This window comes from Lepus europaeus, chromosome 1 (genome assembly GCF_033115175.1).
Source record: "Lepus europaeus isolate LE1 chromosome 1, mLepTim1.pri, whole genome shotgun sequence".
In the NCBI taxonomy this organism is placed as follows: Eukaryota; Metazoa; Chordata; class Mammalia; order Lagomorpha; family Leporidae; genus Lepus; species Lepus europaeus.
Window position 1 is genome coordinate 42,138,722 of NC_084827.1, and position 15,123 is coordinate 42,153,844.

A 15,123-nucleotide genomic window follows, 5' to 3' on the forward strand; every position below is an offset into this window, starting at 1 on the left:
TAACAGGGAGCTGAATTGGAAGCAGAGCAGCCAGAATTTGAACTGGCACTCCAATATGGATTGCTGGCCTACCAGGCAGCAGTTTAATCCACTGTTCCACAATAATATCCCCAATATCCTCATTTTCTTATTCCCTGAGATTACTTAACTCTGCAACAAACCATTTATTTTTGTCTTCTTAACAATAACTCAGAAAGGGCAACCATTGCTTTTAAGACTTATGCTTCTGCAGAACATTCAGTGCCAGGAATATTCCAGAGACTGCCATGGTGGGAACAGCAAAGTCCTCAGTCATACCAAAGGTCTAAGGTCAGACTGATTGAAGCAGCCTGGACAGAATGGGAAACCGAAGTGCCTATGCTAAAAGGAGGTCAAACTAAACACCCTCCCTTCTTGACTGTTCTTGCCCAAACCCCACCCTACGCCCTCCTAGTACCATAACTACTAAGTGGTCAGATGACTGCATTTTCCGTAGGAGGGAGGATCACCTTTTCATATAGTGTTCCACATGGAGATGACCACTCCCTAGTAGAGGAGGGGCCATGTGTAATATTTCTGTGTCCATCTAGCACCCAACACACATAAAGCAGCAAATACTCAGAATCTGTCCAAGCACTCCAAGAAGATAGTGACAAGAAAAAAAAAAAAAGCAGAGGAAATAAATGAACACTTCGTTCGACCTTGTAAAACATATAAATGATATCTTGTTCCAAAAGAAATGTTGCTGATGCTTCCATAAGACAACAAATAGTTTTCATCCTTCACTGAAAATAATTGTTATAAGGCCATTAGGTTAAAATTTTCTTTTCACTTTTTAACTCTTGATCAGGTTATTTTCATTGAGATTTTTGCAGAATGGATCGTGGGGATAAATGTATGTATTTGTCATTTTTATTCTCAACTCTTTCTAAGAAAGATGTTGAGAAATCCTTGTAATTAAATTATAATCAAATCAGAATTTTTAAAAAGAATCTTTTTCAATCACTGGAAAGAGAGAAAAGAACCAATAGAGCATGTGAGACAGAAGAAGTGCTAATTGTACCAAGCCCCTTAGGTAAAGGGTTATTGCACTGGAGCACGAATGTAACTCTGGGTTCCAAGGAAAGCTCAGAAACATTATGGCTTACATAATCGCCCTGTTTTCATAAAACAAATTGTCAGCTCTTCACAGTGGTGCATTGAGGGGCAATTGCTATTTTTACTGGATTTTTTTAAGTGTCTCAGTAATTGTGTATCCAAACTTCTATAGATATTTCCTATAAATGGGTTATGGCTGTCAGCCATAGCTGGACAAGCCCCAATTTAAGGGGTGATAAGCAGTATGTAGCATGTTTTCAGCATTTCATTTATATTTGACATTATATCAGATAATAACTGATATTGATGTGAGTGCAAATTGTTAAAAGATGGAAGATATGATGTGAAAAGAAGGTAATTTTGTTTCATATGCTAAAGTTTGGATTGTTACAACCAGTATATGGCAGTCACCTGCCTTCCTTATTTTTAAGCTTGTTTTACATCTCATTAAAAAACTGATTCCATATGACAAAATAATAAAATAAAATTAGAAAAAGGGAACTGGTCTGTCCTTTACCTGTAATTATCTTCATAGTCACTTGAATCAAAATAAGATCAGTGTAATCATCATGTCATTTGTGAAAATAGAAAAAGCTCAATAATTTGGGGCAATGGAAATGCTTTGATGATACATGATTCATTCAATTAAACACTTTGAGCTTCCTCATGTAAAACATTGTGCCAACATTTGGGTAGAGGGATAATAAAGTAGAAATCTTCTCTAGCGAAAATCTCAGTTGGAGATCAGTCATTTAAAAATTTATAGTAGAGTCTGATAACATAGGTATACACATTTTTTAAATGTTAGGAATGATGAAGAATTTTATTGATTTTAACCACACAAAACAAGTGCATAAAGAAGAATCATTTCTTACGCCAAGAGGCGCTTATCTTTTAAAATCTAATTTTCTATCTGTGTGATCTCCACCTCCCTCCCACTGAGGCTGTGTGACAAAAATCCCTAAGGATGACTTGGCTTGAACCTTGTCAAGAAGCGGACAGCCACTGTACGGTCACTCACTCTGCCTCAGAATCTTCAGTTGCCAAAAGAGAGTGTTCTTACACTCAGTGTTATGAATGTAATCCCAGTGAAATTACTTCAGCTCCTTGAACAAAACTATACAGCCAGGTAGAATTTTGTTGCTGTTAACGAATTTTATGTGAAGAACAATGATCTTAATATCATGCCATCCATAAGTGGTAGTGGGGTACATCTTCAAAGTTCAAATACTGTTTTCTTTATTACAGGTTTCTTTTCTCCATGGAAAACTCCAAAGCCTGTAAGTTGGAATTATTCTGCTTCTTTCTTTGTTTCTAGTTACTATTGCAGTCCCACTAAACAAGAGTTGAATTGGGTGACTTCAAAATCTCTTCCACCTCAGAGGTTATGTGATGTCAAAAGAACAAATCCTCTGTGTCATGTTTTTATCTGACAGAGAAGAAGAGTAAGTCATCCTACTTTCATACAAGACAATTCCACCCTTTTTAAAAATGTATACTTACAAAATGAATATGAACACCAAACAGTCTGGTGTCATGAAAACACTGTAGAAATCTTTTGTTTCCCCCCTTTTAGAAATACTGTATAGTCCTTCTTTTGTGGAATTTTTAGAAGCAATGCAAGCCCTAGGGCTGGAGGTCTTGACCTGCAAATTAAATCTGGTCCATGAGAAATTTAACTCTTGTATATATTTATATGTGTGTTTTAATGTCTACAGAGCTAAATATTTGTATGTGTGTGTGTGTTATGTACTTATACATACATATACATATATATTTATCTCTGTGTGTGTTTGCTCCATGTATGTAAATATAAGCTTAGAATATGAATACATGTGTGTGTGTGTGTCTGTGTGTGTCTGTGTGTATTCCACTGAAACTGACAATTGCTCCAAGTGATATGTCTGCATCTTCTTCAGAGCCACATGCTATCCACCGTCACCCTTCACCTAACCTCTCCAGGCCTAGTTCCCCTATGAAACACACTGAAATTGTAATACCTGCATAGGAGGCTGGTGGGTTTCAATAACGCTTTTGTAAAGCTAGGTTAGACAGCTGGCTTGGCAGTTAGAGACACTTGGCACATTATTAGACCGAAACTACTCATTGTCCAAGTCCAAAACGCTGGGACCAGTTTTCTGGGGTCCCATCTGTTGGTGTCCTATAATGGTCTACCCTATGTGGAATGTCCAACACCCATGACTGGAAGACTGTGGTGGCCATGCAGAACACTCTCACCCAGCGTGTCCTCATTAAGATTCAGTGCACCAAAATTAAACATTGGTTTACTTTATCCAACTTCTAAATCATTCCTTCCTTTAACCACCAAACTTATATCTGTTCTCTGGGGCTCTACACCTCTTCATCTAATTTAACAAGGAAACTTGCATCCTCATCATGGTGCTACAATTATGCCATCCAATGATTTCCTTATGTGTACTACATTTACACAAATTATGTCATTTGTTGTAATTACAGCATTTGCTGTCATTATAGTAATTACATCCATAGTCAATAATTCCGAAAAAGGTTTCACAGAGCTCAATGTACAAGCTAATCTTAAGGCGATGCATAAGCTAAGGCTTGGGCTTCCAAATCCTATGCTGATTGAAGACAGAGAGCTGTTGTTTACTTCCTCCATGTATCCACCAGAAATCCTTTAGACTGCTGGCAAAAATGCAAGGCAGTATGGCACAATTGTTTGATGTGCAGGCTCTGAAGGCCTATTTCTTGGAATCAAGTTTTGTCTCTTCCCCTTGCTAGCTGTGTGGTCTTGGATTAGCAGCTTAAGCTCGCATGTAAAATGGAGATAACATGCCCCTCCAACATGGGTATTGTGAGGCTTCTAGGTTAATCTATGTAAGGTCCTAAAATAGTGCCTCGATATCCTGAACTCCAAAAATTGAGACTACTACCACTATAGAAAGCAGCCTTTGGTGCATGAACACTTAATAAATAAATCACTCTATGAAATTAACATAGCTAGTGGAGCTATTTAATTGAAAAAATATAGCAACGTACTCACAGGATGTGGATTTGTATACTCTGTCCTCTGAAGAGGATGGATGACATCTTTAGCCAGAGTAAGGAAATGTTACTCTGGATAAGATCTAATTTTCTCCTGGTTCTGGGTCATTCCCAGACCCTCTTCAGTCCTGCTCACCCACATCTTAAGTGGATCCATGGCAAGACAATCACTTCCTGTTTAACAAGTAATAAAGTAATGATAGTGAGTTCTCATTCTGTCTTCTGGAAGAAATCCAAGTTCAATTCTTCAATTGGAATCAAGCCAGATGCCTGTGTCTCCAAGCTCTGCCAAAAATACTGATGGGGGTGTGTTTAGACTGTCCCAGCTTCTCTAAGAAGAAAAGTTCTAGGCAGAGTATTTTATGGGTGGGGGAAAAAAAAACCTACATTATGTACATGCCTTCTACACCCTGTAGCCCTGTCTAGAATCAGAAGCTGGGGTTAAATATTAGCCATGATCATGCATTGGTTTTTCTGCTTTACTGTTTGATGCCTAGGTATGAGCTGAATTTCCACTCTTGCACTGATACTTCTATGACTTTCCTTCATACTTTCCATCATTCACCAAAGGCCAACAGAGATACAGATTTTCTCCCAGATACAGGAAACTACTTCATTTCCATTTTTCCTTACTGTAGTGAGATATTTACAAAGATCTGCCTGGGTACAGACATCACTGGGACTGGACAAGAGAGACCCAGTAAGACACCTTGGTAAGATAAACACCTGGCAGGTAACACACACTCTAGACAAGTCAAGGCCAGGAAGACACTAGGAAGACCAAGTGAGGCCCATGGACCTGGGCAAGGGAGCAGGACCAGGATCCAGGAGGTTCCCAAAGGTAGACAGGAACACAAGGAGTCCGAGGGAGAAAGCAAAGTCCAGAAGCCAAGGTGTCCAAGGAAGTATGAAGGAGTTAACAGAGTTACCCTTCAAGGGGTACAGTTGCGCCAGCAATGTCCAATCCCAAGCAAGTAGTTTGCTCCTTGCCTTCTGGTTCAAAGCCACCAGGTAATTCAATTTGGAGGGATCAGGGCAGGAGATGGCAGGAGTAGAACTGTAATTCTGCTTTCTCTGGGTGCAGTGATTTTCTGTTCCACAGTCTTTTAAGAAAACCTGACACAGTGACTCCAAGGTTGATGAATGTCACAGTGAGAGGTTGTGATTGCTTTGCTAAGCATGAGCTGGACTCTTGACTAATTCCCCATCCTCTATGCTACATAAATTGTAGAATTTGTCAATCTGCCACAGAAATTTTCCCAAATGGTGCCCAAAGCATTATTTGTTCTGTAGTTTCAAGATTGTTTTTCAGAAATACCAATATTTCACCTGAAGCATGTTTGCTCCAGTGCCAGTACATGAGCAATACATGCACCAGCAAAACACACTTGCAGATCAGATCATTCTTAGTGTAAGGTGATGACAAGTGGGATACCATAGCTACTCAGACTGCAATTCTAATATATTTGCTGTTTAGCATTTGGTATCTTATGTTTAGAAATGGAAGGGAGAAAGTCACAACCAGAATACAACCACATGATTTCTAAAGTCAGTTCACATGAACAAGAAGAAAGGATCAAACGTGGGTCTTCCACATCACAGCCAGGTCACCCAGAAGAGATAACCAAGGAAACCCAGTGTGGCTTCCCATGTGAATTTTACTACCAAATGAAATTAAGATCTTTACTAAACAGGAGCAGAGGACCCACTGAGCACACAATAAGCTGAAAATCTAACCACATTTACCAGTTGTCCCCCCGCCCCCCGGTGTATATTTACAGAAATGAGCACTCCTGTTAGAATATAAGTTGGATCTGACCAATATCTGCCCCCTGGAAGCTGCTGGCCCTCAGACAAGCTACTTGCCCTCTCTGTGCTTCCAGAAATGATGTTTAACAGGAAGGAATTGGTATAGATCAGGGTTGTTTTTTTTTTTCCCCGTATTAAGCTAGAGAAAGTGTTCAAATGAAATCTTGAGCAGTAGTCCATACAGAAAACACTGTGAAGTCAATCTGATTAAAAGAAGAGTCAGTGACCCATTTCTTTCCCAGTTTTCTGGCTCAATCCACAGCCTGGCTGCAATCCCAGATGGATGGAGCGAGCCACAGGGATCTCTGGTGTTCCACATGAACATGCACAGTTTGAAAAACACTGGGGTACATGGTCCCTCACATCCCTGCCAGCTGTAAAATATTGATGCATAACAAGTGAACACTGGAGTCAAAGCCCTAATGAAAAAAAAAAAAAGACAGCCAATGTGCAAATAAAAGCAGGGCAAGACAATAAGGAACAGAAAGTTATGATCCTGCCAAGTTCAAGGTGTTGTGGATATCAAAACTTTAAAACAAACCAACAAAAAGATGCCCCCTGTTCTATTTATGATTTTGATCATTGATTCGGTGAACATTTTCTGAGCCCTTGCTATGTGTCCAGAGTACGGAAATGAGAAGGATGCAGGCCCTGTCCCCACTGTGATCTGTTTGAGGAGACATGGACAAACAACTTGTAGTTACTCTTGGGTGTGAGGAGTGGTGTGAAGCAGAGAAGAAGGTGTAGAGGGTGCCGTATGTGCACCAAGAGGGACAGGCTGGTCCACAAATACCTTCTAGGGAAGGAGATGCTCATCTGAATCTAGTACCACATGCATGAGGGAGGGGATGCAGAGTGCAAAAATGATGAAGTTGGTAGCTAGAAATAGAAATAAGGAGTGTGGGCAAATCTTAAGAGGCAGGAGAGAATGTGTTCGATCTTAGAGGCTAGAAAGGAACCGACCACCTGCAGATAGGAGCAAGATGAGCAGAACCTAGACCCTTGGGAACCCACCATGCCACTAGGGAGTGTGGCCTTGATGCTGAGGCTGGCCTATCCCAGGGCAGAATTCCAGGCAAGCGGGTAACCTGAGCTGACTGTTACACACACTGCAGGTTTATGCTAAGCAGAAAAGCAGAAGTTGAATCCGAATCAGGAGTCAGTTGATGGCTGAGTGAAGGGGAAGCTGGCTGTGTCCATAGGTAGCCTCCTTGAACCTGGCTTCCTCCTTGAAGTCATAAAAAGAATGATGTTAGTCCCTCCCTCATCTGCATCACTGTGCTGTAGCAAGGTCAAAGAAGGTCATGAAGATTGGGAAGTGCTCTACAGATTGTTAATAACTTGGGGCAGTACCAACAGCAGCAGCAGCATTTAAGGGGAGAAATCACCAGATCAACAGTAAATGAGTGGCAATTCTGAATCCCAGGTGGCTGCATAATTACTTATCTATACCCTGTAAGACTGAATGTCCAAGTGGAGGAGGCTGTTAGGATATGCGTAAGTGTCAAATGAATATGTGCTGATGACTTCCGTTTTAGTAGAAGTAATGAAATAGACTAGAATCATCTTAGCAAAGGAACAAGTAATACATACATTTCTAAGCACTTAGACACAATTTATCTTGAGATATATGTTATCTTAATTTTTAGGAAAAAAAGCAGACCCAGAGACATTAAGTAATTTGCTAGAGAATACCAGTAAATAGGTAACAGGGTTATATCAGTTTGCATTCAAAAGCCTGGCGCCACTTTTATTTATAATGGTCTGGAGTGCTTTATTATATGGACACAGAATCTTTTCCCAAGGCGTTTATACTAATGTTGTAAATGTTTCCTGGAAGAAAAGTCCATAAGGCAAGAAAGCTGACTTAAAGGTGACAAGAGAAACAGCCAGGAAGAAGTCCTCATCTGTCATTCTCTGTGTTCTCTTTCGCTTTCAGATACCAGAACGATGGGAGAATCAAGGCAGTCCTCAGACGAGTCTATCCGCTCCCGCCGTCCCGCAGAACCTGCCCTTCCCACCCGCCCTCCACAGGAGCTCCTTCCCTGACTCAGCAGAGGCCTTTGACCCGCGGAAGCCTGACCCCTATGAGCTCTACGAGAAATCTAGAGCCATTTATGAAAGTAGGCGTAAGTGCAAGCCGCATAAAACGAGGGTACAGTAACAGTCTCTGAGGTCCTGCATGGTCACGTATCTGAGGCTGGATGATCCAGCATGATTTCATATTCTGAAAGTTCAAATGTATCTCAAGAGTAAAGTCAACTGATCTGAAATTTTAAAGGCCCAGTTTCCCTTCACTCCCTCTTTTCATGGTTTTATTTTATTTTTCATTGACAAATAATACTTGTTTATATTTTATAAGACAGAATATGATGTTTTGATGCCTACATACACTGTACAATGATCAGAACAGACTAATTAGCATAGCCACACTTCAAATTTTTGTCATTTGCTTATGGTAAGAACATTTGTTTAAAAACCCCTCTTTTGTGGCTATTTTGAAATAAATATTATTACGTACATCACCTTGCCAGGCATTAGATCACCAGAATTTATTCCTGCTATTTAACTATAACTTTGTACCTGTTGAGTCAAAAGGCCAATTGATTCTAAGAGCAAGCTTATTCAATCTTTCCATTTTTAATTTCTTTCCTACTTTTTGTTTCCTAAGCCCTAGAAGAAAGTTAAAGACATTTGCTTCTGATTTATGTTTCATTTTCCATGTGTGTGAAGTTGCCAGTTTTATTTAAGTTGCCAAAGAGGAAGAAGTGTTTACAAGTTGTAACACATTTAATCTTACTTTGAGTCTAAAGTTCCCAAGTTCTCGTAGACCCTTGAGTGCATCCCTGAAAAGTTTATGGCCTTGAGTGACATGTCCCACCCCATGGTCATGAAATCAGCTGCTCCCAAGACCAGCACAGACCCAGGTGCCCATCATTTCCATCTGAATCTTCTGCTTCTCACTGAACGCAGTGGTGCCCATTTGAACATTGTCCTTGGAATAGTGTGTGTGCCCTTGTCAGCCTATCTGAAGGCTTTCCAAATTATTTTTTCACTGTACTTTATAAATATTAGAAAGCAAAGGCTTTTAATATTGCATGAGACATTTCTGGTGCTTCTCTCTGCCCTCTTACAGGTCATCTCCACTAACGTTAGAGGACAGGAATCTAAATGGCTCAAGTGCAGAGTGTACAGTATAATAGGACAGAGAAAATGATCAGGAACCCTAGCCCAGTGAGCAGGGTGTAGTCCCTGGCACTCCGCTGGTTTCCCCTCCTGTGGTGTTCTGTCAGCTTTATCATCTGAAGCGTGAATAGCAGGTTTTCCATTGTGTGCGATCTCAGAGGACCTCAGTTCTGCTTACTTCTTTGATGAGCTCAGGGCCTGAGAATCACGCACCCAGCTGGGAAAGGGAAAAGCCGACATCATACCTTTTCCCCTTCCTCAAAGGCTCTTTGTAGAAGTAATTTTGGTTGATAAAGTAGTTAGGACAGCAGGCCATTGAGAAATCATTTTTATCTGAACGAGTCCCCTCACTCCCTTTCTGAAAAAATAATCAGCTACATCCGAGCTATTGTATTTCATTCTTGACTTTTTGGAGGAACAACTGAACTATCTTGAGGGACTGTATCTGCAGAATGTCTTTGTTATGGTAGAATCAGAACAAAGTTGGCATTCTTCACTTAAGATACACAGGAGGAACGCAGGGTATTAATGTTCATCTGAAAAAAAAGAATTGAAAAGATTTCAACGCAGATCTTAACACCCTTTCTGCTTCCAATTACCAAGTTGCTTATTGAATACTTACTTTGTTGGCCACACTGTGGAAACAGATGGAAGATAACAAGCGAGATCCTAGAGAAAATGAGAAGAAGGAGTGTAAACCAGTAGAGGGCAAGACTGGTGGAGGTTCCAGCTTGGAAAATGGAAACACCGTCCTCAAGTCCTTGGCTCGTTTGGCTTTGGGATTCTATTGAGAGAGCAGCAAGAAATGCTGCTCCTGTTTTCTTGTTTCTTCTCGCTTCATTAGCCAGCGGCTGCCATGCTCTCTTAGTTCCCTGGCGGGCACGAAGCTTTCTTCTTCGGGACAAAGGACGTGCTAGTGTTTATTCCCAGGCTTCTCTTCGTAGTTTTCTGATGGCAGCCGTGCCCTCCATTTCTGAGCAGGAATGCTCTATGACCCTCTTTTATCCCTAAAGGAATTCTGATGTCTTTACCCAGCCCCTACGATGCTGGGTGGGTTCACTGCCTTTCCCCTCCTCTGGTGTAGCAAAGTGAACCCACCAACCTCAGCCTCCCAGAACTTTCAATTCCAGGCCTCCTCTGTGATCTTCCCATCAGCCTCTGCACCCTGCAGCCTCACCCCGACAGTGCTCTCTCCTTGTCGCTGCCGCCACTTCGCTCCCAGCTGCACCCTTCTTGTTTTCATCAGCTCTCTACCATTTCCAAGGTCACAGTAATGCTTTCAGGGTCACAACTCTGAGGAAGCACAAAAGAGAGCGAGCTCATTCCCTTCCCATCCTTCTCTTTTCTCTCGTGTTATTTCATGACACTGAACAGAGAGCGAATGAAACACAGAAATCATGCTAAGGTAACGAAAGCTCTACCCCTGAAGGTTAAGGAAACCAGAGCGTGGTGCCACTGTCTCTGGGCTCTGCAAAGAAAAAAACAGTACCCTCTGCACGCTTTCTGTCTCCAAGTACGAAAAAGCTTCCTTCACTTACTTAAACTTTTTGAGCAATTCCCAAAGAAAAGTTGTTGTTTTTTTTTTAAACTAATGAGGGAAGTTCAGCCTGTTCCTCATCATCTTCAAACAGGTTTTATTTTTAATGCAATAATCATAAAATGTGTGCACGGTGTTCAAATTTTTGATTGTGAACCACTCTATTCTTACTCCTTTGACACATGCATGCCAGTTATGTTTGGCTCTGTGTATTCTTGTGTCTCCCCACTGTTTCCTTGGGGAAAAGAAGTCAGTGGTACCAGGATACCAGAGAATCCTAACCAAAGCTATTTCAACTCAGTTCTTTGATATTGTCCCTGTCGTGTAGTGGTCTCAAACTGTCTTCCGTTAGAGCCATGTCCAAAGGCTAAAGAGATTTTTTTTTTTTCATTAACACTCAAAGCTGGGTTGCAGTCACCAAATAAAAAGATGCCCCACGAGCTGGGGCTACAGAATGTGTGTTCCTTCAAGGCTGTCAAGAAATATTTGGATTCAAGTCACCAGTGCCCTGCAAATGATAGAAATTTATCAAATGATGTAAATGTTGCTGTGGCTCATTTGGCTCATAATTAGATTATGCTGACATTTTAATGTGCATGCACAGGACATCTTAATAAAGATGCATTCCTGAGAAAAATGCTATAACCATAGAAATGCTACAACCATAGAAGACTAGAGCTGCAGGAAACAGAACATGACAGGTACATGCTTTGGAGAGGAAAGCTAGAAACACCCCCTGTGTTCGTGAGAGCTTCTCCAAATGAGACAGGACTGGAGAGAGAGAGAGGAAAGTTCTTCACTCCTACAGGCAGGAGGCAGGACAGTCTTCTCATTCTCATTTCATAGCATTGGGCACAGTTCCCAGAGGCAGCACTGCTGGGCCCCACATCAATCAACAGGAATATATGAATATGTGTCTAGAACTCTGCTAGGCTCTTCCCAAGAGAAAAATCATGAGAAATAACCCAGAGTAAGCTCATGAGGAGCTTCTGTGAAACCGGGGACACAAATGTATACTTTGGAAAACAGTTCTGAACAAGACCACGTTACACAACACAGCAAACAACATGGGTAGCATTGTGCTGTAACAATAACCAGCTAGTGCTGATACTTTCTCCAGTTCCATATGCAAACTTGATGTCTAGTCAAGAGAATATTACATGTTCGATATCTTTGAATTATCAACATCTAGTTAGTTCTTACTGGAGAATTCTATGTAAAAGTATTTTCCCCACCAATTTAATTCAACATAAGCTTAAGCTTACATACAGAAAAGCAGAACCATGTCCCCAAGAAAGTTTTAATCCATGAAGCTTCTGTATTTTCATGCCAGTTACTTAACAACTGACCATATGTCATTCCCACCAATTCCAAGAAAAGAGCAAAATTCTCCCCACCTCCATGTCTACCATTGACTTTTAGACAAACATCATTTTTGTTCTCCATGTAGATTGTCTCTGTTGATAATTGACTTCTTGCTGTCCACATTACTTTTGATTTTCCTGACTGAAAGCAAAGGAAAAAACACACTTTGGCATAGTAGGACAGGCCATGCTACTTTTGGCTTCTCTTGTTTTTGTTCTTTTCCTGTGGATTTCATAAAAGAAGGACTTGAGTTTTCTTTGCAGTCATAAGAGGAATGGCTTAAGATTTCTCAGTATGTATGCTTGCCTTCCTAATGTTGGCCTATGCATATCATTTCTAACCTTGGAAAAAAGGCATTTCTAAAGGCTCTTACTGTTTTCTGTCTTCTCATCTCCTCCCATTACTCTTTCTCTAGATGTGACTGTATCCTTGCTTTAACCCTGTACGTCTGGTATGATAGGAAAATTGTTTTAATGGCCTGCTTACCCATGAGACTATCAATGGTGGCTGCACATAGGAGTTCTAAAACTGTCCTGGTCTTTTTTTGTCCTGAATAAGTATTAATATTCCCCTTCCACTTTCCAAATAGTCCCCATTTGAATAATAAATTATGTGGTTTCTCCTTATCATATAATCTCTTCAAGAATAGACATCATTTCAGTCCAAGAAAAGCATCTGAAAGTACTTCAAAAAGTTAATGGAAAATAGAGTAAAAAATAAGTTTATTTTGATGCCAAAATTCTTGAAATCTGGACACAGTTGTTTTTTTTTTTGTTTTGTTTTGTTTTGTTTTGTTTTGTTTTGTTTTCATAATATACCTTCCAGGAACTTTTTGCAGCACCTTTGTATTTCTAAATGTACAGACCGCGAATAAAAATGTTAGTACCTACTCAGATAACTAATTTTTTTTTCAGTTAATTTCTTTGACTAATCAAATTTTTGCCTATGCATGTTTTGTCCTTAAGTTGAGGAAAAGAATTATGTGGTGGCTTGTCTTGGTAACCAAAGCCCCAGTGAACTCTCCCCATACCCAGGAAATTGTTCATATCTGCAAATCTAGAGCATGGCAAACTAAGTGGAAGAAATAGGTAGTAAAGCTTCACGCAGTTAAGTACCCTGCCGTTGAGTTCTTATTCTTACCCCAGAGAGTAAGTCAGATTTAACATCACAATAGTCAATAATCACAGAGCTGAAAGGGAGTTAATCTCATCTTCCTCCTACCCCTAGGAAGGAATCTGCTTAGATAACTGGCGACAGATGCCTACCTAGCACAAGGCCTCCTGTCATCACTGGGCAAGGTGATAGTAAGGACTTCCCAAAGAAAATGAGTGTGGCTCAGTTGGAATCTTCCAAAATAAGGGTGCCGCCCTGATGCTTCCCTTGGCTTTCAGCCAGACTTACTCTACGTGTTTGTCTTAACACCCTTTGTTCATGTGGGCATTTCTTGGGCATGCTTCACACCATGACCTGAGATGCATGTTCAGAAGGGCAGATTCAAACCCAAATAGAGAAGAAAAGGCCTGTTCCCTGAGACTCTTCTCTCACCATCTTGTCCCTTGGTTTGAACCCAAGCTGAATTACGACTGAAGTTATCCAAGCTTTTTTTTCACATTGAACCTTGGCTATTATAAATAAACAATTTATGAGGTACAACATGTCCACACTCCTTTGCAGTAAGACATCACTCAAATGTAGGATCATAAAAGTGTCAAGGATCCGTATGGTGTAACATGCCTTGTGGTATAACCTCTTTAGAACAGAAATTCTTCTGGAATGGATTCAAAAAAGAACTCAGACAGTCCATTTTTCTTTCCAGAAATTAGAAAGCATTAGCAACCCATAATAAGCAATGTGCATCACAGCAAAGGTAGCAATCAAAAGTAACCACAGATCAGTTAAGGATCATAATGGAGAGGCAGGGAGATTTTTAGTACCACACCTGAAATGAAAGTGTAATTTGTAGCAGAACAAAAATGGGCAGTTGGATCTCACATCTATGGCTTTTATCCTGCTCTTTTGCAGTTCAGTGTCCATTATTAAACTCTCATTGTTCAATATAATAATGCACATACAATTCATGACTGGTCACAAATAGATGGTTGTGTTTCTAAACTATTGAGGACATTTTTTGCTTCTGCATCCTTGTTATTAGTAAGCAGAGGTTGTAGTTTGTGCTATCTGCCATCCTAACAGTGAGGAGATGGGATGGTATAGGAATGTTATCTATGGCAGCACACGTCTAGAGACCGTCAATGTAAAGTAATGGTGAGAGCACTCACACAAGGTAGGAGCCATCTGCAGTGCTCAGAACCAGAGCTACAAAGCCTCTGTAGGTCCTGAATGAGCCGTCCTGGATTCAATCACATTTCCTCATGTAGTTACACATGATAAAATCACACTGGAAACATCTAAAGATTTAAGAAAAATTTTGATAAATTCATAGTTGTTGGCATGGGTGTTGGACCTAGCAGTTAAGATATTCATATTTCATCTCTGAGTTACCTGAGTTTGAATCCCAGCTCTGGCTCCCAATCTCAGCTTCTTCCTAATACAGACCCTAGGAAGCAGCAGTTGATAGCCTGAGTAGTTAGGTCTCAGACATTCACTTAGGAGAACTGGATTACATTCTCAATTCCTGGCTTTAGCCTAGCCTCTCCTCAGCTGATGTGTGCATTTGAGGAGAGATCCCGCAGATGAAAACTCTCTGACTCACTTGCTTGGTCACTTACCCTCTTGAATAAAGAAAGAGAAAAAATCCATGGATACAACAGTTGTAGGCAGTTATTCAATGATGGTGAAAAGCCACTTTGCATTTCCCATAAAAGTCCTCACTGCAAAACACTGTGCTAGATCAAGCCCTGGGTTGATTTTCTTAGATACGGCTAGTGTCCAACAACCTTAATTAAAGTACCCCTCACATGTGTTCTTTGGAGCACAATTGTATTTACTGAAATTTTAAAATAAGATGATATCAAAATGTTAAGACATTTTTTCCCAAAGAAACCTTTTATTTCAGGAATACAAATTTCATCAGTACAACTTTAGGAATAATAGTGATTCTTGCCACCATACCCGCCCTCCCACCCATACTCCCAGCCCTTCTTCTCCTCCCTCTCCCATTC

At 40.5% G+C, this 15,123-nt stretch overlaps 1 protein-coding gene across 1 annotated transcript in view; it reads left to right on the forward strand.

Annotated features, from left to right (window-relative positions):
• MAGI2 (membrane associated guanylate kinase, WW and PDZ domain containing 2) overlaps positions 1-15,123 on the forward strand; it is a 1,616,214-nt gene that overhangs the window by 1,391,130 nt on the left and 209,961 nt on the right. Inside the window, exons 11-12 of the mRNA XM_062210835.1 lie at positions 2,326-2,357; positions 7,853-8,042. Of these exons, the coding sequence (XP_062066819.1) occupies positions 2,326-2,357; positions 7,853-8,042 (222 nt within the window). The remainder of the gene's footprint in view (positions 1-2,325; positions 2,358-7,852; positions 8,043-15,123) is intronic.